Raw genomic sequence first — 25489 nt, forward strand, 5'->3', positions numbered from 1 at the left:
AGGTCAATGAGATAAGTGAAACATTCTTCCTTATTTGTTAATTTTCTCGATTTCTAAAAGGCACAACCTAGATTCTAGCCAATGTCTTAAGCAGCTGAACATGTTATTACTCCAACCTCGTGAATGTGACAAACTGACACTTTTTATTTTTATATACAAACAAAAAAGTACAAATTAAACACAAATAAACAGAAACGCAACACAACCACCATACTTGATACACAACACAATATGGCCACACCTGTCCACGAACACACAAAAATACACAGTAGCTTCCCCTTACAATACACAAACATACTGTACATTAAATCCCCCTCACATAGAAATATCATACTCCTCAAGATGGTCAAAATAAGGCTTCCAGACTTTATCAAACATATCCATTCTCTGCACAACCTTATAAAACACTGAATCTAGTGGAATGTAACTACAACTCAGGAGGCTGCTGTGGGGAGGACATCTCATAATAATGTCTGGAAGGGAGCAAATAGAATTGCATCAAACACATGAAAACCATGTTTTGGGTGTATTTGATACCATTTCACCGATTCCACCCCAGCCATTACCACAAGCCCATCCTCCCCAATTAAGGTGCCACCAAACTCCTGTGAACTACATAGTTCAGCCCTCCAGTTTGTTATTGAAGGTGAGTATGATGCTTTCCAAATGATAGCTATACATTTTGGTGCGGCAATTAGACCTAGGTTACAAAACTTTCTTTGATATTGCTCACCAATATTTACCTTTCCCAACAGATATAGTTGTGGAGATGGATGGATATACATTCCTAAACACAATGATGTGATAGCACAGACATTATCCCAAAATGGTGTCAGTTTGTCACAGGTCCACAGCATATGTAATAGGGTTTGTTTTAGTTTTTTGCAGAGACATTTCTGGGTGCATTACATGCATTCTGTCAGGAATGTAGTAAATCCTATGGATTATCTTTAGTTGCAATCATTTGTGTCTAATTGTAACAGTGTTACATCCGTCCCTGTCCTCGCCCAACCTGGGCTTGAACCAGGGACCCTCTGAACACATCAACAACTGCCCCCCACGAAACTTCATTACCTATCGCTCCACAAAAGCTGTGGCTTTTGCAGAGCAAAGGAAACAGAAGTTACGAATGTAACTATGGTTCTACGAATACCTGGAGGTCATCACTACTTCCCGCCTTGCCAGAATTGATCCGAGAGGGACATCTGTAGTCAGGTAGGTTCTCTTCCTCCACAGCTGCAGAGTAGAGTAGCACACACTTGTCACCCAGATTTTGGTGTTTCTGTCCCGCTTGGAGCGGAGGTCGTTGAACCACACGTGGTGGTCTTAAAGACAGCAGGCCTAACAGTGTCACCATGGAGGCCGCCGCGTGCATGCCCATCAATTGTTGGAACGTTCGTACCTTCACCAACGCGGTCAACTGGAATTTTTGCAGAAGAAAAATAATGATGTCCATGATAAAATAATTTATATGTTTAAAGAAAATGATTAAATAATTCCACTCTGAAACCATATAATTGTATGAAATTTATTAGAATCATAAAACTATAATCTGATGATGTGTGTAGTTTTAGTCAGAATTAGAACAAGGACCTTTTGTTCCTTTTTAGTTGGTAAGCAGGGTGCAAATGGGAAACAAATGATAAGAGGAGCTATCGACAGACGAGTTGTACTACTTTGTTCCTTACAGGACATTCTGTCTCCACCCGTGGAGGGGAGAAACCGTTAGGCTTGCAGAAAATTATGAAACGTGTTGCAGATTAACAATGTATCTGTATAGTGGAAAAACACAGACTGTCTGAGCAAGGCGTAGCTTAAGATTTAAACTTGTATGTATGTGCGTAAGATATCTACTGTTTGTGTGTGAAGGTATGTGCGTAAGGAGCCAGTATAAAATTGATGTTTTTGTACAATGGACTAGAACGTTCTCGTGAATAAACATTTTGACTATTGTAAGCTGAGACTCTTGCCTTCTTCATTCAACCAGAATCTTACAAACTCTGGGTTGCAGACTGAGTAGATTAATTGAAGTTTATGAACATTGATAACAAAATTACCATAACAGTCCACTCACATGCCCTCATAGTGCGGGAGTTCAGAGCCATGCCAATAAAGGTGACCTTTTGGCTTGGTGTGAAGTTACTCTTCGTTGTTCACGGTAAGACCCAGTGTGGTCAGCGCTGTGCTCTCGGCTGCACATTCGCGAGAGGTGGCTTAGATAAGCCAGTCATCGAGGTAAGGAAGGATCTTGATCCCCTGTAAGTGGAGGGAGCTCAGGGCTGCGCTCACGCATCTTGTGAAGACACGAGGAGCCAGGGAGAGGCCGAAGGGTAATACCGTGAACTGATATGCCTGGCCTTGGAAGGCAAACCACAGAAAATGCTTCATCCCTGTCTGGGGCTGGCAAGCACCTGAGTTAGGCTGGTGTTAGGGCCAAGGGCGTGTATAGGGCTGGGCCGAATGAGAGCAGCCAGGTTCACCCGTGTCAGGCCTCGCTTTGACACGACTCTGTGATGCCTTGTTTTTGGGCTGTGGGATCCATAGCAGTGTAGCCTGACTCAGCTGTGGTCGATGGCCTGCTCATCCACAGGGCCAAAGAGCAGTCCGGGGACCACTGGTAGCTTTCTCAGCATCCGTCTGGAGTCACCGGACATTGGGGCTTTGGTGAGCCAGACCTGATGACGAGTCACAACTACGGTGGACATCCGTCTGCCTAGCTCTCTGGTTATAACGCAAACGCTTGAAGAGATGCACCTTTAAGGTTTCTGAGGTCGAGGTCTGCATGCCGGCTGGAGCATTCTGTTCTGAGGGTCATCAAGCTCTAGCCTAGCTAAGGCCGCACACAGGACAGCACATAGTGAGGCAGAGCTTTCTTCTGACTGTGTGATCAGAGCCTCGGAATGACTCCTCTGACCAATCTTTAGCATTGAAACTGAATGGGTCCACAACACTGGTTGGCACCCCTTCGCCATGTTGGGCGTGTCATCATCCTGGTCACTAAAGTGCCGGTTGGATGCCCGAGTGGAGAGCAGTTCATCATCATGGCTATCTGAGTCCTATGTCGCGTCCCATATGCTGGAGGGAGTGCTAGAGGGCCCTGACTAGGGGGCTTGAAGGAACGCAAAATAGTTTTTGCTGCTCTATCTCAGAGGATAAGGAATCAACCTTTCTAGTGAGGCTTTCAGCTTTTTCACCAGGGTGCCGCCATGGGTTTTGTGGGCTTTCCCTCTTTTGGTGGCCCTGGATAGATCCTGCTGAACAACGCCGGACGCTGGTAAATTATCTGTGAAAACCAGGCCCTCAACTCTGGCTAGCCGCGCTTCCCTCACTTTCATAAGGCAGGATGGCACAGTTAATGCAAGTCTCAGAAAGGGCCTCACGCAGGTGGCCAACGCCTAGGCAGGCGGGGCACAGGTCATGACCATCTTCTACTTGTAATTCAGCTCCACAAGAGAAGCAGCCATGCATAGCCAGCATCATGGAGATACAGTGTTCTCTCAGCTCAGAATGTAAAAGAAACATTATTTTACAAATAAATATTTATTATGCAATATACAAATTAATCAAGTTAACTGATCTAATAGTAACCTGTCACTGTATTACAACAGCTACCACAATAGACAGCTACAATAATCTGGCGGGAGTTGTACAGCCCCGCAAAATAATTTTGGGTGAGCCTAGCTCCGACCACAGGGCTGGAGCAGGAAAGATATAATGTTTAAACGTAGGCTTATTTATGCGAAACACGCACATATGGCCGTTGATTAGTAAGCCAAGCTGACAATACACAGTGGCAGCAAGGTTGAGTTGGTAAACTAGCTACAGTTGAAGTCGGAAGATTACATACACTTAGGTTGGAGTCATTCAAACTCGTTTTTCAACCACTCCACACATTTCTTGTTAACAAACTATAGTTTTGACAAGGAGGTTAGGACATCTACTTTGTGCATGACACAAGTAATTTTTCCAACAATTGTTTACAGATAGATTATTTAACTTATAATTCACCTTATCACAATTCCAGTGGGTCAGAAGTTTACATACACTAAGTTGACTGTGCCTTTGAACAGCTTGGAAAATTCCAGAAAATGATGTCATGGCTTTAGAAGATTCTGATAGGCTAATTGACATAATTTGAGTCAATTGGAGGTGTACCTGTGGATGTATTTCAAGGCCTACCTTCAAACTCAGTGCCTCTTTGCTTGACATCATGGGAAAATCAAAAGATATCAGCCAAGACCTCAGAAAAAAATTGTAGACCTCCACAAGTCTGGTTCATCCTTGGGAGCAATTTCCAAATGCTTGAAGGTACCACGTTCATCTGTACAAACAATAGTACGCAAGTATAAACACCATGGGACCACACAGTTGTCATACCTCTCAGGAAGGAGACGTGTTCTGTCTCCTAGAGATGAACGTACTTTGGTGCGAAAAGTGCGAATCAATCCCAGAACAACAGCAAAGGACCTTGTGAAGATGCTGGAGGAAACCGGTACAAAAGTATCTATATCCACAGTAAAACGAGTCCTATATCGACATAACCTGAAAGGCCGCTCAGCAAGGAAGAAGCCACTGCTCCAAAACCGCCATGAAAAAGCCAGACTACGGTTTGCAACTGCACATGGGGACAAAGAATGAACTTTTTGGAGAAATGTCCTCTGGTCTGATGAAACAAAAATAGAACTGTTTGGCCATAATGACCGTCGTTATGTTTGGAGGAAAAAGGGGGATGCTTGCAAGCCGAAGAACACCATCCCAACCATGAAGCACGGGGGTGGCAGCATCATGTTGTGGGGGTGCTTGCTGCAGGAGTGACTGGTGCACTTCACAAAATAGATGGCATCATGAGGTGGAAAATTATGTGGATATATTGAAGCAACATCTCAAGACATCAGTCAGGAAGTTAAAGCTTGGTCGCAAATGGGTCTTCCAAATGTACAATGACCCCAAGCATACTTCCAAAGTTGTGGCAAAATGGCTTAAGGACAACAAAGTCAAGGTATTGGAGTGGCCATCACAAAGCCCTGACCTCAATCCTATAGAAAATTTGTGGGCAGAACTGAAAAAGCTTGTGCGAGCAAGGAGGCCTACAAACCTGACTCAGTTACACCAGCTCTATCAGGAGGAATAGGCCAAAATTCACCCAACTTATTGTGGGAAGCTTGTGGAAGGCTACCTGAAACGTTTGACCCAAGTTAAACAATTTAAAGGCAATGCTACCAAATACTAATTGAGTGTATGTAAACTCCTGACCCACTGGGAATGTGATGAAAGAAATAAAAGCTGAAATAAATAATTATCTTTGTTCTTATTCTGACATTTCACATTCTTAAAATAAAGTGGTGATCCTCTGACCTAAGGCAGGGCATTTTTACTGGGATTAAATGTTAGGAATTGTGAAAAACTGAGTTAAAATGTATTTGGCTAAGGTGTATGTAAACTTCCGACTTCAACTGTAGCTAGCTTGTAGCGTGCTAGTAATACCTGGGGAGAGGGATGCCTCAGGGAGGCAGTCCAAATCTAACGTCATATAGCTGGCTAGGCTAACAGCCTTCCTGGACACAGTTATCTACTTAAAGGTCTCAGAGCAAGTGACGTCACTGATTGAAACACCACTAGCACCATTTCACACAGGTTACATAAGGATGTACGAGCAAATATGAACATTTTCACATATCTGTGACATAGCTCTCTTCAATTTCTTCCTTGAGATCAGTTTCCCATTTTTCTTGATAGCTTCTGAACTATCAGGTGGAGATTCAATCAACTCTTGATAGAACTTGGCAATCAACTTCTTTGGTGTTGCAGCTTCTTTCATTATTTTTTCAATGTTACATGCTTTAGGTTCTTCCAGATTCTGTTGAAGCGATTGAATACGATTTTTTAGTCGTAAGAAATTAAGGAAATTGATATTGGATAAACCACATTTTTCTTGTTAATGATTGAATGACAGAGCCATCATAGTACATATGCTCAACATTTAAATCAAATACAATTTTATTGGTCACATTCACATGGTTAGCAGATGTTAATGCGAGTGTAGCGAAATGCTTGTGCTTCTAGTTCCGACCATGCAGTAATATCTAACAAGTAGTCTAACAATTTCACAACTACCTTATACACACAAGTGTAAAGGAATATATAAGAATACAGGTCAACAATTTACATTCTTACATCATACAAAACAGAACGCAGGTATTAACGAGAAAATACTGAAACAAACAAAAAATAAACAATTCTAGTGCAATTGTAATCACTCTGAAAAAATCTTATTGTAATGATTTAGGAAAATGTTATTCTTGTTATTGTTCACAAGGGTTAATGTTTTAATAAAATAGTTAAATAAAAAAATGGTATATAATTTTGGAATTTTTGTTTGTGTATGAAGTATTTGGCAACAAGAATTTAAAAAATCACAATTCAAAATTCACAATCATTTCAGTGGTCTTATCATTGCAATAGTAACATAGTATATCTTTCATGTCAAAAACATAGGTAGTGTTCATAATGGTAAATAAGTATTTTGCAAGGTTTTCCTATCAAAAATATTTTGATTTGACGGCTTGCACATGCGCAGTTCGGCGCAAGACGACCGTTAGACCTGAAGACGTTTTTCTGCGCATGAGCTTAGCTAGCCAACGTAGCCTTGACATGACCTACAACCGTGATCGGGGAGTTCTATTGGAGAAGCAGTTTCTACCTTTCTGCGGTATCACAGTACTTTCAAGACAACCGGGAACTCATGAAGTCAATGATCTTCAGGTTGGAAAGTCGGAGCTCTAGAAAGATGCCCTCGTTTCCGACTTGGAATTCCGAGTTGGATGACCGTTCAAAACGATTTTTCTCTCGTTCTTTTCCGAATTCCCAGTTGTTTTGAACGCGGCATTAGTCAAGAAACCTGCCTATTTTCCTCGAAAATACGAAATGTAATGATTCCAACGCTATACGATATTACAGAGAACAAGTTAATTATCTCACATATCGGAAAAGATTTGTAATGTTTCTTGTTGTGTAAATTCATGCTAATGTTTTTTTTTACTTTAGCTATCGCCCAATTGACTCCCATTCACTCCTTGAAGAGCGCGCGTTTCCCAAAATCGCCCAAAATGCACCGCGCGTCCCATTGACAACGCATGGTTATTGTACACAATGGGGTTGGAGTTTTCCATCTCCTCAAAAGTATCTCTGGCCCGATCGGGGATTTCTATTGGAGAAGCAGTTTAGACATCTTCATACTAAAGCATATTTTGTTGTCTACTCCGTTATTTCTGGTTTGTGGACTCCAGTGGTGTTCTAGGACTGTACGAAGGGTCTTCAAAAGGAATTTTAAATCATGTCTGAGGTATGTATCGAATTTGTATTGTTTTGGGTGTTATATTGTAGTTACCATAATCAATGATGACATGCATAGCTATATTATTATGTTGATTTTCAGTTTCAATGTTTTCGCTAACATGTGTCAACTTGGCTTTGTCAGCTAACATTACCGTTAGCACTGTTAACGTAATTGTGTTTAGCTATCTAATAAATAAGCTATAACAAAATAGTATTATTGTTTTAGCCAACCTGCTTTGAATTTAGCATAACTAATTCTAAGGAGCTGGCACTTGACTTGGCTCCACTAGTTGATCCCGTCAGTCTTGTATCAAGTTTGAATTAAACTCCGCTAACTCGTTTATTGCCTTTTTTAAAAACGGAGCCATTCCCATGCTCCCACCCGATGAAACGACCCCGTTTAATTTGTTTGCCAGCTCAATGTCTGATTTCACTTCCAAACCAGGGGATTGCGTTTGCCACAACTGTCACCCTGCTCTAATAAGGGTGTGGAGCGGCTTTCGACATAGCCCAAGGCGATGATTGTGTGTGGACTAAAAACACGCTCCTGGGTTGTATATCATTGCTTGCCTATATATTATCCTGGTGAGAAGAAGCATGTTAAAGTTATTATAGCAAACGTTGACTAGCGTATAGCTTGTTTGGAGTGTTGGCGTTTTGCTCAATGATTTCATCATAACAGGATAACTCTAGGCAAGAAGCGCCCTGAACGAAGGTTTTGAGGCCAGTTTCTATGTTCTGCCATTCTGGGCTCAAGTTGCTCAATATATAATGTCATCATGACTTTGATGCGGTTTTACTGCCTGTAGGCTAAGAAAAATGGACCCAGATGAGATCAAAGTTCAATTTATGCCAGCACTGACTCTATCAATTGCTCCAGTGATTATCTAGCTCAGGGATGGGCAACTGGCGGCCCATGGACCGCCCCCCGGATCGATCCTCCTTCCAAGTTAGAATAGTACACTAAACAAACATAAACGCAACATGTGAAATAAAAGATCCCATGAATTGTTCATATGCACAAAAGAGATACCATGATGAGATCTTGAGGCCCATTGTCGTGCCATTCATACACCGCCATCACCTCATGTTTCAGCATGATAATGCACTGCCCCATGTTGCAAGGATCTGTACACAATTCCTGGAATCTGAAAATGACCTAGTTCTTCCATGGCCTGCATACTCACCAGACATGTCACCCATTGAGCATGTTTGGGATGCTCTGGGTTGATGTGTACAACAGCTTGTTCCAGTTTTAGCCAATATCCAGTAACTTCACACAGCCATTAAAGAGGAGTGGGACACAATTCCATAGGCCACAATCAAGTCTGATCAACTCTATGCAAAGGAGATGTGCCGCGCTGCATAACGCAAATGGTGGTCACACCAGATACTGACTGGTTTTCTGATCAATGCACTTACCCATGAGCAACTGTGGACCCTCATGATGAGTTCAGATTTTTTGTGGCCCCACCCCCATCAAAGTTGCTTATCCCTGATCTAGCTTAACCCTTTTCAGACATAGATCTGCTCATTCTACTGTAAGGTTGCTGCCATTTTCTAATGACACTGTACAGGAACCTGTACATCATATAACGTATTTAACTTGGGAGCAGCAATTTTCATGTGCATGTTTAGCTGACTTTAACTGCATATTTTGCTTCCCCTCCATCCAGGCAGATTTTGATAAGGCTGCAGAGGAGGTGAAGCAGCTGAAGGCTAAGCCAGCAGATGCGGAGATGCTCAGGGTCTACGCTCTGTTCAAACAGGCCAAAGTGGGCGACGTCAACACCAGTAAGCCAGTCGGCGTCCTTACTGTGCTTTGTGATACCCCTCCATTCTAGAAGTCTCATTGTATAGTCTGTTGATTGTGTGTGTTTTTCTTTGTTTCTGAAGCTCGTCCTGGGATGCTGGATTTCACTGGGAAAGCCAAGTGGGACGCCTGGGAGAAGGAGAAAGGTGTGTTTCCTGTAGTTCTTCCTCATTTAGCCTGTAGAGAGCACTGCTCAAATCAAATCAAACTTTATTTGCCACATGCGCTGAATACAAGTGTAGACTTCACCGTGAAATGCATACTTACAATGTAAATTGTCTGGTGGGAATTTTTATGAATTGCTTGGGGGTAGAAGCTGTTGAGGAGCCTTTTGGTCCTAGACTTGGCACTCCGGTACCGCTTGCCGTACAGTAGCAGAGAAAACAGTCTATAACTTGGGGGACTGGAGTCTCTGACAATTTTATGAGCTTTCCTCTGACACCGCCTATTTATATAGGTCCTGGATAGCAGGAAGCTTGGCCCCAGTGATGTACTGGGCCGTTTGCACTACCCTCTGTAGCGCCTTACGGTCAAATGCCGAGCAGTTGCCATACCAGGCAGTGATGCAACCGGTCAGGATGCTCTCGATGGTGCAGCTGTAGAACCTTTTGAGGATCTGGGGGCCCATGACAAATCTTTTCAGTCTCCTGAGGGGGGAAAAGGTTTTGTCGTGCCCTCTTCACGACTGTCTTGGTGTGTTTGGACCATGATAGTTCGTTGGTGATGTGGACACCAAGGAACTTGAAACTCTCGACCCGCTCCACTGCAGCCCAGGCGATGTTAACGGGGGCCTGTTCGGCCCGCCTTTTCCTGAAGTCCACGATCATCTCCTTTGTCTTGCTCACATTGAGGGAAAGGTTGTTGTCCTGGCACCACACTGCCAGTTCTCTGACCTCCTCCCTATAGGCCGTCTCATCATTGTCAGTGGTCAGGCCTACCACTGTTGTGTCGTCAGCAAACTTAATGATGATGTTGGAGTCGTGTTTGGCCACGCAGTCGTGGGTGAACAGGGAATACAGGAGGGGACTAAGTACACACCCCTGTGGGGCCTCAGTGATAAGGATCAGCGTGGCAGACGTGTTGTTGCCTACTCTTACCACCTGGGGGCGGCCCGTCAGGAAGTCCAGGATCCAGTTGCAGAGGGAGGTGTTTAGTCCCAGAGTCCTTAGCTTAGTGATGAGCTTCACCTAAATTGGGATCAGTGTTACACAGCTGTGGATCTCCTCAGCTCAATGCATTTACACTGTCATAAAGTATACTGGTTGAGACAGATAGTTCTTAAACAGTAACTCATTGTTAAATAAATGTGTTTTCCTTTTCTTACTTGACTCCCATAGGGAAGAGCAAAGAGGATGCCAGGAAGGAGTACATTGCCTTGGTAGAGGAACTGAAAGGGAAGTACGGAGTCTAATAAATGACTGACTGACGGGTCGACCGCTGGCAGTGTAGAACCTTGACCTCTGTGGTCAGCCCACACCTCGTCCCTGTGAGGTGCCTTAATCCCAACGAGTATGCCCTTTTCTACAAGACCTGGGGAAAATGCATATGTCAAATCCTTTGTAATTCTAGCGGTGCACTTGATTTAGCTGAAGTAACTTGGTTTAGCTGAGGTATGTGCAAGGGTGGTTGGAGTTTGCATTTGTTGGACTATTCAAATGGTTCCATTGTACAGAACTACCTAAATCAAGCACACTTCAAATGACATATGCGTTTTACCCAGGAATGTTTGCTACTGTGCATTGCACTAAGAATACAGGAGCAACAAGCCGCCGCTACGTACAGAGACAAACCGTCCTCCACCATCAACTTCCTAGTGAATGTTCTCAACTTGTTGTTCAGCCCACAACCTCCATAAAGTTTACATTTGTTTTAACTTTTCTGTTGTCAAGCTTGGTTATTTTATGAGAGGAGATTATATAATTTGCCTTGCATCACATACTCAGTAAACCACAAAATGTACACTTTGTCACTCACAACTGTGCCCCTTTGCACATTGAAAACATTTGTATATTCAGAAAATGTATAAGGGTCAAAGACATATAAGGTTTTCAAAGTAGCAAAAAAATAAAACAGCAATTACAATTCCTTAAAAGGCTTTTTTTTATGTTCAGTGGAGTGTCACCTATGCTGTTATATTCAAGAATAAAGCCTATTATTTTTTTAATTGTGATTCATATGAATCTACCCTAGTAAAATGTAATTGAGTAAAACACTTAAGTGTTTTTAAAAAATAAATTAAAAATCTTTATAATCACAAGGTTATATATCCATGCTTAGACTGGCAGGAATATAACTACCTAGGGGAAAAAATCATTTTATTTTGAATACCACATATTTGATGTGTCACGGGTACAACTACAAATTTGTTGAAGGTTTCTAACAAAAACTTTTTGCCTTACACTGAAAAAAATTCTAAAATCTATGAAAATATCTTTCACTTCATCCTATGAGATTTGTTTTGTCTCTGAGTCAACAAAACAAAGTTATTGTATTTTAATATAAAATACTGGTGTTATACTGTATGACACTATTTTGTTACACTGAATGACACTCATAACAACACTTTGCACAAACATGGTACATGCATTGCTTGTTCTTGAGATCACATAATGGAAGACAGTAACTTGGAAACGCTTGAGGTTTTCAGCAACCCGCTTTGGCTCAACCTGTCAACTAGGTGTTTCACATTCTCGTGATAGAGACACGCACAGGTGTTGTGGTCATGTGCCTTCGGCTTTGTAATGTAAAATGGCCGCGGCTGTAAAAACTGTATGACAGTGAGTGTCCCACCCACCTCTGAATTGTGCTCTGCATGGAGTTCTTTTAAAGATTTCATGAGTATGCGCCTCTGAACCTTCTTCATTTGCGTGACCGTGTCTATCTTCCCTGAGAGAAGGCAACTATTTTCATCTCCACTGAGAAATGCAATGACCTTTTCCTCACTAAAGATATATCTTTTTTCCCTCGTGGCCTGTATTTTTAACTTGGATTGCGTTTTAATTTATTTGACCTTTGCATGCCCTTTTCGTAATTTGTTGCTTTTTTGTTGTGATTGTTTTAGTTGCATTTCCAGGTGAAGAATTTTCTTCTTTAGTTTTTGTTTTTCCTTTTGCAGCCGCTTACAACACTTTGATACCCTTTTCACTTTTTCTGGAGTGGAGGAAGCAAGTGGTTGCTCCAGTGTTTGAGATTGAGGGTCAAGGGATTGCTCTAGTTCTGAAGTCAAGGACTCAGATGGTTGTTCTAGCTCTGGAGGTGCAAATTCATGTTGTACTTTTTCAAGTTGTTCAGGGGGCTGCTCAAAAGCGTTTCCGTCAGTGGATACTGGAGTTAAATTCATCACCACATTAATTTGTTAGATTTTTTTCACTGCGCCTCCTCTTATTTAATCTACATTTTTCCCTCTTTTTTTCAGCATCAGATTGTGTTATTGTATGGATTGGTGGATGATCAGGGTTGACATCCTTCTTTCTTCTCTGATAGCTAAAAAACGAAAATGTAATAGTTATGACACTGGCACAGAATAGGATTTGCATCCATGAAATGTTATTAGTAGTCTATTAATAGTAGGCTATACAATGATAACACTTAATCAAAGTTTAAAAGTTAAATCAACTCCCTCTCCCTTTCTCAAACATGTTTTGTTACTAATTCATTGCTAATGTTAATAATAATCACTTTACTATAATCTGCGGCAGCACTTGACGTTGCATTAAGTTGCATTATTACACGATTATTACATGATAGTTAATGTTGTAATTATGCATTGTTACATTGTAACTGGTCAATTTCTATAGGTACACAAATACAATTTCAAGATACCTACACAAAATAGCTACATCAAATGCCCATCAAACTACTTCAATTCAAACTTGTACAGTCTTGATTTTTCATAAAGTGCCCCAAATGTGAAGCAGCTAATAACTAATATAATTCACAATCCATTTGTATTCCATAATTATGTGTGTGTGTGTAATATTATATTAACTAATATAATCCATCAGTTAACTACAGTGTAATAGTGCAACTTAATGTTGCGTTAACCACCCTGCTTTATATCCTATTATATCCTATTCTGTTGCTGACAGTAGCATGAATCCATGAAAACAGTACCTTGCTTTCCTCCCAAGCAACTGGATCTGCGTTAATCTTTAGTCTGTGCCGTGCAGCCCTCTCCTTATTAGACAACGGCATCTACAGTATAAAGATAATGTGCCTTGAAATACCTTAAAATGCCATAAAATAGTTTAAAATTATAATATTCAGTATGCATACCACAAGTAAATATGAATTGCATGATTAAATGTTGTAAACTAGTGAAAACATGGGATAGCAAAGCTACTGTTATTCAGCATAATGGGTGACATTGTGGTATAAACATGAAACTTTTGGACAAAAGCATGATACAGAAGGACAGATTTCATGCATAAACATATTTAACAGGCAGTTCCTTGGCCACCAATATAAAGTAATGACCTTGACCTATAAAGATTATTCTTACTTTTCATATTGAATATAACTTTTTATAAAATAATAACAACATTAAAATTATGTTTTCTGTGTTGTACTGAAGGACATGCATTTTTGTTACAAAGGTTACTAGAGGGTGAAAAGGTGAAATCATCAAATATTTCAGAGAGATTTACTCACCTCATCACATTGATAGATGGTCTTCAATGGGTCTTTTTTGTGATGTTACACACTGTCACATGATTACCATCATGTGAAATGCTTAAAAATGGCTTTTTATCTTTGTTATACTGAATGACATTGATGAAGCACAAAAGTCCGGACAAAAGTTATTCAAGTTTTAAAATATTTTTTAGATACAGTATGTTGTCCATTATTCTATATATTGTTGCAAACACTAACACAATTATGCCATGGGTGTTCGTTTATATTTTTAGGATGATTTTCTACATTTTAAAAACACTTTTGTCATTAGAATTTTAACCTGGTCAGTTACACTGAAGGACATTTTGACAATTAGAAGCTCAATAACTCCCTTAATTTAATAGCTTGCAACACAAATATTTCTGGGTCAAAAGAAGGGTAAGAGTTGAGTGATTTAATATTATATTTATACATATTTATCTTTTTATGTTAAATGAATGGCCTTCGGACACCAAATGTACACTTCTCGTCTTTGACCCATAAACTCAGAAATCAAGAAGAATACTTTGTCAATTTTCCAGGTAGTTTTTTTCCACCTCGCACCATGTCCCAGGGCCAATGGTCACTGAGAAACAACACTTGGCACTTGTAGCTTATCGTTTCTTGCATAATGCCTCTGGCAGTTTCACAAGATCATTATACTTTTTGTAGCAATGATTAGCTCATATTAGTTCAGGAGGCATATTGAGTTTATAATATTGAGCATATTGTTCATGCAATAATTGGGTAAGCCTACATGTATATATTAGTAATAGTGTGGGATTAGTAATCTCAACAATGGTAGGCCTACATGTATATATTAGTAATAGTGTGGGATTAGTAATCTCAACAATGGTAGGCCTACATGTATAAATTACTAATGGTGTGGGATTGGGAATCTCAACAATGGGTAGGCCTACATGTATATATTAGTAATAGTGTGGGATTAATAATCTCAACAATGGTAGGCCTACATGTATAAATTACTAATGGTGTGGGATTGGGAATCTCAACAATGGGTAGGCCTACATGTATATATTAGTAATAGTGTGGGATTAGTAATCTCAACAATGGGTAAGCCTACATGTATATATTAGTAATGGTGTGGGATTGGGAATCTCAACAATGACCATACTCGCGGCGTATAAATCTCTGTGCTGTCATGGAAGGAACATTCTTCCTTCCTGTCTGCTACTCCTGGCGATAGCAGAGTATCCCGTAACCAGACTTCTAATAACTACAGGGGGGAGAGTCAATCAATTCTGTCTGATATTTGAAGTGAACACATCTTTTCCGCTGCCAGTTTTGCCTCTCGGTCAAGTGGAGTACAACACCATGACCGCTATTCAGATAAAGGTAAATAGTCATGTTTTTTTATTATTATAATGACTGTTAGATTTGCTTGTAAATCATATACATGCTTCTAAATAAGTAGGATACATCTGTTTTTGCCAGATTCTCAATGGTATCATGTCCATGATGTTTATTTCTTCAGTGATATTCAGTGTTCTGTCATTACCGATGTGGTTGCTTGTGTTAGTGCATTAGCATTGAAACAACAGACTCAAGAGACTTTCTCTCATACATTCATTTTATGATCACCTCATTCCAACTCTCTCACATAGCCGACATAATCCTCTCAGGACCTCCCTGCTCTCTGTTTTGATGTTCCCAACCCTTTACTCTTTGTGTGATGTGTGACAGACTTATTTGAGTGAATAATCAATTAAGAAAAACTCAGTAGACAAATATGTCAATGAAATATAGGCAGATGGGCTATCAAGGAGCTGACGCAAGTCACACTAACACAATAGCCTGTTATTTGTTCCCTTATATGCTTACAGTCTTAATTCACATGAATGAATGCACCCATTGTATTCTACACAGCTGGATCTGCTACTCAAGCCCAAGTTTCTTCTTAATCTACTGATTCAAACTCTGCTGGAGAGCAGCTTTACCAAGGTTACTGGGTTCGGGAATCAGATAGAGTTACTACTTACAGTGGAGTTTGAGACATGTCCCTGTGGTCACATATTGCCCTGTGTCTTTGTCTCTGTCCAAGTCACACAGGTCGGTACTGTACTCTGTACCTGCATAATTTGAATCCCCAAATTCACTAAATCCCCTTTCTGTAGGTCCCAGTAGGAGCACCCCGACAGAGGAAGGCCCGGCCTCCCTTCCTGGAGGTGTTGCCCCGCAGCCTGATCATCCTCTGCACGGCCCTGGCCATTGTCCTCTCCTCCATAGCTGTGTGCGATGGACACCGGTTGCTGGCGGGCCTGGAGGCAGTGGTGGAACGAACAGCCTCACCTAACTCTACAACCCACCTAGGTGTATCTGGGGTGGCGGTCGGCCTGGGCCTGGGTCACTCTACGGTCTTCCTGGCTGTGGCGGGAGCTATCTTTGGCCTGGAGTTGCTGGTCATATCGCAGGTGAGTGAGGACCGGGACTCGGGATGGCGGTGGGGCCTGGGGTCAGCTCTGGTGCTTGTGGCGGTGGCGCTGTCGGCAGGGGGAGTGGTGGTGTTGGTGTCTCTGCTCCGGCAGCAGGCCTCTCCTTTGGGCTTCACCCTTACCTTCTGGTGTCAGTTTACCGCAGTCTTCCTGCTCTTCCTCAACGGCATGGCAGCGCCACATCCATCACATGGCCCTGCAGGCACCACCTAGAGGCCGCCTGGGGAAATGCTAGAGGTGAAAGAGCACAAGGAGTCCAGCAGTGTCCAGCTACAGCAGTACGGCAGCAGGCATTTTCATATTCCAAACACGCAGACGTCCCAGGAACAGTGATTTCCTGTTGGGATTAGATTTAGGGTTACGCCCAGGGTTGAGGACTGTGGAGTATAGTGGACATCAGGACATCTCTGCATCCATGGGTGTCAGTGCCTGAGATGTCACAGGGTCTATTGGAATGAATCAGCTGTGTGTATGAATCCCTCAAGGCCTTGTGCATGTGCAGCTTGTTAATAGCACATACTGGGAACAGTAAACAACGACGTCTGCCTGTCTATATGCAGTCAAATCATCTGCATTGTTTTGTGGAAATACAGCTCTGGATTGTGCAGATTTTTTTTTTTTTACAACATATGTTTTTCTTAGTTACACTGAGCGTAGTAACTAATGTGTAACTTCCTTTTAACCCCTTGGCCTCATAGCTACAGGATGTATGCCAGTGGTAACGGATTAAACAGCCCAGTAAGAGATAGGAAGGATAATGACTTTTGAAATACATTTATGACATTTATTGTGAGAGTTGATCTTCTCATTGCCATCAAGTCGTACCATCATTGATCCTGTGTGAAGTACACGTAATATAACTAACATAGCATGGTTAAATTGATTCTATGAACTATCACCAACACATTCACACAAATTCCTTTAAACTTTACAACAGCTCTTGTATTCATGGTTAAACATACCCATATCGTATGTAACACTTGGAATATACATGTTAGAAAGCCAATAAATAAAATGAAGCATGTCCACATGGTCCTTTAGAATACCTGGTCATATTGACAATTGTACAATAGGTAGGTGCAGGCACGAGTCTCTTTCATTCCTGATAGTCATGCAGTGTGTGTGCCATGTGTGCCTGCAGGTGAGGATGAGGAAAGGTCAGAATAGCAAACCCATGCACAGAAAGGTTGTCAGCGTTTTGACCCCACAACCAAAGATCCAGTCCTGTCACTAAATGCCATGCCGGTCAAAGATCATATACACTCAACAGAAAAAAAAAGAAAAGGAGGCCTCATCCTTCAAGAGTCAAACAGGAATGTCAGAATGTCACAGATAGACTGTGGAACACACATGGCACCTATCCATTGACAAAGCCTCGTAGTTACAGTATAGGTAGTGAGGAGTGACTGGATGTGCTACACCAGACTAGAATGGCGTGTGGAGGGTCCCCGGGTCAGGAAGGAGACCTGGGTATGGGCCCCTACACTCTGACTCATGGAGCCATGTTGGCACCTGGCCTCCCCAGGTAGATGCTGCTTTAGCCTCCATCGCCTCCACCTCCTCTGAACCTCATACTGAACCTGGGGATAGGGTGTCAAAGGTCAACAGCCAGGGTCAGCCAATCCCCTCTCTCTATCCTCAATAATCTACTACTGGACATTGACTGTGTGGTTGTCAACTTACCTCTCCATTCAGAAAACAGTATAGAACTGCTACTACAAACCCCTAGAATAGGACAGAGCACAGACAAAGGGTTAAGTAAACTAAACTAAATGTGCGGAAAATAGCATAGCGGTTAAAGTGTTGAGCTAGTAACCGAAAAGTCGCTGGTTCGCACACCCTAGCTGACAAGGTGAAAAATCTGTTGATGTAACCCTAATTTTCTCCAGGGGTGCCATACTACTATGACTGACCCTATAAAACAACACATTTCACTGCACCTATCTGGTGTGTGACAATAAAACATGTTTTTTTACTCACTGTATACCAAAAAGTAGATATACTGAAAGTTTGTAGCAGGGATGTACTGTATGTACAGTACAGTACAATACAGGTACTACAGTACCTGAGTGGAAGCAAAAGCCAGCTCGATAAAGTTCCATATTTCACTGACTTTATGTGGGAGGAATGCAAAGAGGACGTAGTGCAAACCAAAGAGAGATACCAGGAGAACGGTGGACTTAGCAAGCCTCCTGAAAATAAATATTTACAAGTACATAAGATATCATCAACATGACAAAAGTGTTTTATTCTGTAGGTATTAAATAGCTTTTGGTCAAAAATAATAAGAAAAAAAATATATATATATATGTAACTCACCTATACTGGTTCAACTCATTTCTATGCATTTCCTGGGTCCTCAACTTGGCCACCAGGATTCTTATGATACTCAGAAAAAACAGCAAGTTAACCTGCGTAAGAGACAGATTTTGAGTGAGGTGCTGACTAACAGAAAATCACAAATTAGCTTATGGGGTCAAAGGTTATGGCAGAACTCACAACGATGAAGAGGAGAACAGGAACTCTGAGAATCCACCAGATCCCCTCGTGTCCCCTCCTCTCCCAGCACCTTTAAAACCAGGGGGAGAGAGAATACACACACACTATATGTGTGGAGCATGTAAGCATTATTACATAGATACTTGAATACAGACATAACCTACCCTTCATTCTCCTGGGTATATTTTGCCAAACTCCAGGCTACTATAACGACCATTGGGGAACCTGTAGAGGCAAACAGTCAGACAATGGAATAGGAAAAGACAGAAAATAGATGATGTCAGAGCTCCCAGACAGTCCAATTGAGTGGACAGATGTACATAGCCAAAATCAATGGTATAATCTTTTACTTTAGCAAACTTGTACTTCAGTCTTGTTAATTTAAGTTTGCTAAAGTAAAACAGGCTTACCCCAGCCCAGGACGATGTACCACCTGAGGTGCCTCTTCTGGGAGAAGAGGGAGACACTGACCAGGCTGTACAGGTAGTGTCCCTCGGCCAGCAGCCAACTGTAGTTGGCCATGATGCAGTAGTTGGAGAACGTTGTTGCAATCTTACAGCTGACCTGTGGAGGACGACAGAGGACCGAGACAGGCAGGAGGATAAGTCAACTCAACCGGAAGGGGAGGACGTGAGTGAGCCTTGTCTTCTTCTTCTAAGGGGTTTCTATATATAGATGAATGTTATATGATTAATGCATGTACGTAATAAAATTGAGATTGCAAGCGTGATTTGAAGTTTTTGTATTGATTGACTGGCTGATTGAACATAATTATGGTCTGATTGTCTGGTTTAGTAATTGGGTGATTGACTGGGTGGCAGTCAGTGATTAGGAGTCACTGGGTAATAAATGTTATGAAGGGATTAATAGTGATTGGTAGTAGGCACCGGATAGGAGTCACAGTGGAAGTGGTCATCAGAGGCGAAGAGCACAGCATCTCTGATGAAGATGAAGGTGGCTCGGAGGATGAAGGAGAGAAACAGTTGGATGTGGACGTAGTTACGGGTGCAGTGGAGCCTCCTTGGGGGAAGACCAAGGACACAGAGAGATAGAATAAAATACATACATTCATAATTTCATCCATTGACCCTTGTACATGCAGTGGACACAGTGAAGACAGCAGATTAAGATAAACAGTTGACATAGACAAGCAATTTAGACAAATGGAGAAGTGGTAAAAGTCATTCCTAATGTTAAGGGATGAGCAGAACAATTTATTATCTACTACAAGTATAAATCACTTGGACGGCCCCCAACTATACTCACCTGAACAGACAGAGTGTGGCAGTGGCGATGGTAAGAGACGCAGTAGAGATAGCATAGCCCACCGAGTACATGACTTGCACATAGAGGAAGTAGCCATGGGACCTGGGTGCCTGGGGAAGCAGAAACAACACTGTTCATCCAAAAGGGCATATTATAAGCACTTTGAGTTTATGAATGTATGAGTTGGGACTTTGAGCGATTGAATTAGAGAAAGAGAGTCAGAGAGAGAGAGGGAAAGGGAAAGGGGGATACCTAGTCAGAGTGAGAGAGAGAGAAAGAAAGAAAGAGATGTGTAAGGGTGGACGGAGTGTCCTGGCCGAACAGAAAAAGAGAGAGTGGGGGTTTGGACCATGTCGTTACTATCTGTCTCTTAAATCACTGTAGTTAAGCACTGCTGTCCACCCAGCAGGAAGACCACTCGGAACAGACTGGGAAGAGGAGTTCTGAGCAGAACCAGAACATTTCACACTGTGATTTACTCTTTTATTCCACCTGCAACTAGTCCAAATACAACACTCAGTCATAATCTGTTCCTAAATTACTACAAATAATAATAATAGGTTTACTTCACCCCAGGACACTGAAATGTTATAAATCAAATCAAATCATTGGTTTTATTGTGCACCCATATCCACTGACTCTCGCCCAGGCTGATGATATTGCCAAAAAGACATGCACCACTGTAGAAGAACTGAGTGCCAGCCTATCAAAATGCTTAACCTATACAGTATTTTCAGTGAACAGATCCTAAGGGAGGAAAAACACGATATAAGGTCATTAAAGAGTATTGGGACTTAGCACACCTGTGGATTCACATCATTCCTGAGGGACATATCCCACAGAATTCTGCTTATATCACGCTATACCACAATAAACATAAAGTTCAAATGCAGAGACTCTGAGATCATTGAGCACTTTTGAAGTGACAGGTTGGCGCGAAATCCATAGCCTATCTCCTCTGCACTGTATCAGCATAAAATAATGGCCTTCTAGCAGTCATTAGGACAAAGATTCAGCAGGAGGCAGGCAGGTAGAGGTGCAAATGAGTGTTAGATTTATTTACACAGCGCTGGTATTTCAAAGATGACGGTGAAATTTACAAATAGGCCAGGCTATACAAAGTTCTGACTTCAAAATGGCAGCATTCTAAAGCAAAAGCCTCTCATCAGGCAAAACCTATCTTAACCAATAAAGCACAGGTGGGGTCTACCAGCCTCAGATACAGCCTCCCCTTGAGTTACCCAACATTTAACTAACTAGAACATGCCCAACCAGTCACTCAATAATTTGAACTGCTATTTTTAAATAGAGACATAAAACTAAAACTGAACTGAGGGGCTAAGCCGCCTTTAGCCACCTCGTGGAACCAGGTACGAATCACATCATCCTACCTCAAAAGGGAAGGTGAAGGTCTCAAAGGCATACTCGCAGGCTATCTCATGTGGAGGAAACGGTTCAGTCCAGCCGTGCTCTGTGCAGTTCCTGTATACTCTGCCTGTGAGAGGAGCGAACACTGGTTTGCTAAAGAATAGATCTAAATAACGTTATTTTACAATCTTGACCATTACCCATCATTGCAACCGCTTTTTCCCGCTGGGATACTGTTTATCCTGTAATAACGCCTAAACTACACAGGCATTACATAATACCTGACATACAAAAGCCATTTACAATCATCAACCTTGAATATGGATGTGTCTGATGATGTTCTAATGTGTAACTGTTAAGGTGTCCTTGGAATGCTTAGTCATGTATGTGGGCATACCTGTGGTGTGGAGGAATCTGGGACATGGCTGTGACACAGTCTCTCCCACATCAGCATGAGGCCAGCAGTTCAGGTGGTCCCACAAACCTCGGCACTCTACAGGAGACATAATGGGTGTCATCCACAGGTATTCTAAAGGTTCTCTTCATTCATTCCACAAGGGAGGCTGAACAATTAAATCGCTCTCACAGTATACCACAAATCCTGACACATTTGGCTGCCAGCACAATATGCCTCTTGTTACTGTTATAGAAAGTCCCTTTCTAAAATCACCATCCATTTGCCAAATCACCTTGGCTTGTCTGACAACCCTTAGGCCCAGGTACCATATGGGCTGTGGAAGTGGAAGAGATAGAAAAGGACAGGTGTTCTATCTGTCTCTCTCGGGACGGCAGGTAGCCTGGCGGGTGGGAGCGTTGGACCAGTAAACCGAAAGGTTGCTGGATCGAATCTCCGAGCTGACAAGGTCGTTCTGCCCTGAGCAAGGAAGTTAACCCACTGTTCCCCGTCTGCCGAAGACGTGGCTGTCAATAAAGGCAGCCCTCTGCACCTCTCTGACTCAGAGGGGATGGATTAAACGCAGAAGACACATTTTAATTGAATGCATTCAGTTGTACAACTGACTAGGTATCGCTCTCTTAGTCTGTCTGTCCAATGTTTTATCTAATTGTTTTCTTCCTAAAGCCAATCTGAGGGCAAATCATACTCTTTCGCCAAATGGAATATCAGAAATGTCAATTGTGTGATAGTGCTAACCACTTCAATCAACCATTTGCATTGTATTTCTCACAGCCTTCTCTCCTTCTCACCAGCAGGAAACCATGGTAACATGAGGTTTTCAGCATCCTAAATCCAATAAGCCAATGTGTTATGCTACTAGCCTTAAAATAAAGGGTAAAAGAACATTGCTTGGCCTCCCATATTAATGACCCCGGGGCTCCCAGCACAGATATGTGTTTATCAGGGCACTAAGACCACCAGATTCCACATATAGCAGAGGAGAGAAGCGTTTGGCTGATCTGGTTACCAGAGTAGACTCACTGCTGCCTCCAAAACTCTCCATCACTCTCCATCACCACTCCCTCTTCATTGGACGTGATTTGTGGTGTACGGATGTGCTGTTATCTAAGCTGTTTTCCTGGCCCCTCTTTGAACTTTTCTTCCTCTGTGTAGATTACATTAATGGCTAAACATGATGCCCATAGAATGACTGACTTGCCTGGTTGTTGAGAGTCAGCCTGGCTGATGTTGATCTTGAACAGATCCTTGAAGCAGCTCAACTCATCTTGGAGTAAGATGTAGTCCGGGTCACATTCTGGAGGAATGGCCTTCACCTTCAAACATGATTTTAAACGGCATCGCATTCTGTGTTGTAGTATATTTCTTTCGATTTAGAAAGGGTATAGCCATATGCCTTTATCAAAATGTGCTGCATGTCATTCTCTCGCCCTAAACTAAACTTTTAAAAATACAATGAATAATATTTTGCATTTTCAGAGGAATTTATGTTGAGACAGCGACAATTATAGTTTAGGCTACTATCATTTTCCATTTCATGATCATGATATATACACACATCCATTCATTATCAAATAATTAGGAGGAATTGGAGCACATTTGAATATCACTCACATTGGAAGAGAAGTCGAGAAGAGCTGCTATAAACACAAACCTATGCAATTGTCTGTTTATCCTCATTGCAGCTATGGTATTGCCAAGACAAACTGAGAAATAAAATAAACAAATATACATATATATACGAAATCCGCTAGGAGGGACAATTCAGGTGCGCAATGGTAACCTGGACAAAAATATATCAATAGAAAATTCCAGGAATATTACTTGACCGAAGCAGAGAGTTATTCGGTGCCTAAGTCCTGAAAGCAGGTGACAGTGTCTTGTCCTGGTTATCTCAACCCTGATTTACACAAAACTGTAAACTTCAGATGCAGCGTAAAATAGATAATCCCTTTTCTGTAGACCCCGCCTACTGCTCACTGCGCGCGGCTGTCACTGTCTGGTCACATCCATTTAGGATACAGGTTTTATTTTACCTGGAAATTGCTAAATTCTAAATATTTGAATTTCCAAATTGTATAATTCGTTTTATCCTACCAGAGTTGTAGTTTATATACATTCTAAAGAACTGTTTCTGTCTCTGGCATATTAATTTCATCTCATGTGAACATTTAAATAAATCCTGAAAGTAAACTCTCAGTTGACTCTCAGCGCCTGTCCACCGCACTCGAACTCGCTCAAACACACCTTATAGTACCCATACGACACCTCTGAGTGGTGTTTACAAAACACAACAGTGAAGTGTACGGGTAGTAAAAGTGTCACCTGGTATCACATCTCTGCAGTGTTTGCTGTTGTACATGTATGATAAGCAGCACAAGGCTTGCCAGGGGGATAAACAAGCATGTCAGCGTTATCTAGACTCACTGGGTCAATTAAGATCAAATCGATTTTTTTTCTGGCCGAATACTGCGGATGGACAGAAGGAACATGGTGCTGGGTGTTTGGTAAAGCTGTGGACCGGTATAAATCAGATCCCTTCAGGGTCTGCCTCCACTCTTAAAGACTGGTTTAGGATTGTTATATCTCTGGAGACAATTAACTGAAGGGCTTTGGTTTAATTTACAGATGTATGATCTTAATTTGAGACAGTCTGCTACAGCAAGAAAAAAATCCTGCAGCAACAGGAAAAGTAAATTATTTTGTGGATTATAATTAATGGACATTTTTGTAGCAGTTGATACAGTTTTTGATAGAGCAAATCAAGTCTGACATTTCAAAGTGGAAATTACAAACTTTAGGAGCCTTTTAAAAACACAGATACACTACACATTTATAGTTCCTGTTAAGCAAGAACATTCCCAGCAACAAGAGTGATTAAACTAAGATCCTACATCTGTAAAAGCTGTTTGGTATGTGTGAGGGGCTGAACCCTGGATCTAAAGATCAGAATACTGAAACTTTGTGTGGTTTAGATTTAGAGGAAGAAGAAACATGGGAATATGTGTTTTAAAAACCACAAAGTCACTTGCCCCTTTCTTCTACAGCCATATTGTGGACTTTTCCATTGTACAATATATAGATAATTTGCAGATCAGCTTTAAATCCATCTAGAGGGAGAGTACTGCTGGTATGAGGAAGTGGCTGCCTGGGTCTTCTGCACCTCCAAGTGGAGTATAGCCTGAGAGTTTGGCATTTGCTCGAAACCACTGATATTATATAGGGTCAGGTATTTTTTCCAACATTTAATGTTTAATTAACCTGATTCTATATCTGTGGTTAGGGTCAACAACTTTTAGCGTAGTGTATGAGGAAGTGTCAAAGCCTAATGACCAGTGTAAACAGAAGACAATTGCACTGTAACCATACCTGCCCAACCAAATGATAAATTACCTGTTTATTTTTTTGTTTATTTTAAAATGATTTATTACAAAGAAACACACGGAAGAGGTAACATTAAAGTATTAGAACATGAAGGACAAACAATACAGCATCAAGACCCTATCAAACATGTATCAGTCTTTCCGCAACAGAGCCATCCTTACGTGTGAGGGTGCGTGTGCATGATAGTGATATAAAATATATGCCATAGTTTCCTTTTTCATGATCGCAATCTTGTGAATCCCGAACCCTCCAAGATCCCCCCACAGTTCCCCAATAGCTGTCCCTCAACCATTCGAGACCCCT

At 41.6% G+C, this 25489-nt stretch overlaps 3 protein-coding genes across 3 annotated transcripts; 2 read left to right on the top strand and 1 right to left on the bottom strand.

Moving 5' to 3' along the window:
- The first annotated feature begins 7184 nt into the window (after positions 1 to 7184).
- dbi (diazepam binding inhibitor (GABA receptor modulator, acyl-CoA binding protein)) lies at positions 7185 to 11021 on the top strand. Its single transcript, XM_055878130.1, has 4 exons — positions 7185 to 7342; positions 9012 to 9129; positions 9232 to 9294; positions 10486 to 11021. Exons 1-4 carry the CDS (start codon positions 7334 to 7336, stop codon positions 10557 to 10559), a joined length of 264 nt encoding a protein of 87 aa, XP_055734105.1. The 5' UTR covers positions 7185 to 7333; the 3' UTR covers positions 10560 to 11021.
- A 3756-nt stretch (positions 11022 to 14777) lies between these two features.
- On the top strand, positions 14778 to 16467 carry tmem37 (transmembrane protein 37). The gene is made up of 2 exons (XM_055879238.1): positions 14778 to 15157; positions 15937 to 16467. The coding sequence occupies exons 1-2, from the start codon at positions 14927 to 14929 to the stop codon at positions 16465 to 16467; spliced, it is 762 nt and encodes a 253-aa protein (XP_055735213.1). The 5' UTR covers positions 14778 to 14926.
- A 557-nt stretch (positions 16468 to 17024) lies between these two features.
- sctr (secretin receptor) lies at positions 17025 to 23957 on the bottom strand. Its single transcript, XM_055878141.1, has 13 exons — positions 23417 to 23957; positions 22996 to 23118; positions 21785 to 21878; positions 21411 to 21514; positions 20020 to 20129; positions 19641 to 19773; positions 19164 to 19317; positions 18918 to 18978; positions 18754 to 18823; positions 18574 to 18665; positions 18320 to 18446; positions 17938 to 17979; positions 17025 to 17834 (listed from the first exon to the last, which is right to left on the bottom strand). Exons 1-13 carry the CDS (start codon positions 23534 to 23536, stop codon positions 17670 to 17672), a joined length of 1395 nt encoding a protein of 464 aa, XP_055734116.1. The 5' UTR covers positions 23537 to 23957; the 3' UTR covers positions 17025 to 17669.
- Positions 23958 to 25489: the final 1532 nt, after the last annotated feature.

Source organism: Salvelinus fontinalis, chromosome 23 (assembly GCF_029448725.1).
Source record: "Salvelinus fontinalis isolate EN_2023a chromosome 23, ASM2944872v1, whole genome shotgun sequence".
Taxonomy (NCBI): Eukaryota; Metazoa; Chordata; class Actinopteri; order Salmoniformes; family Salmonidae; genus Salvelinus; species Salvelinus fontinalis.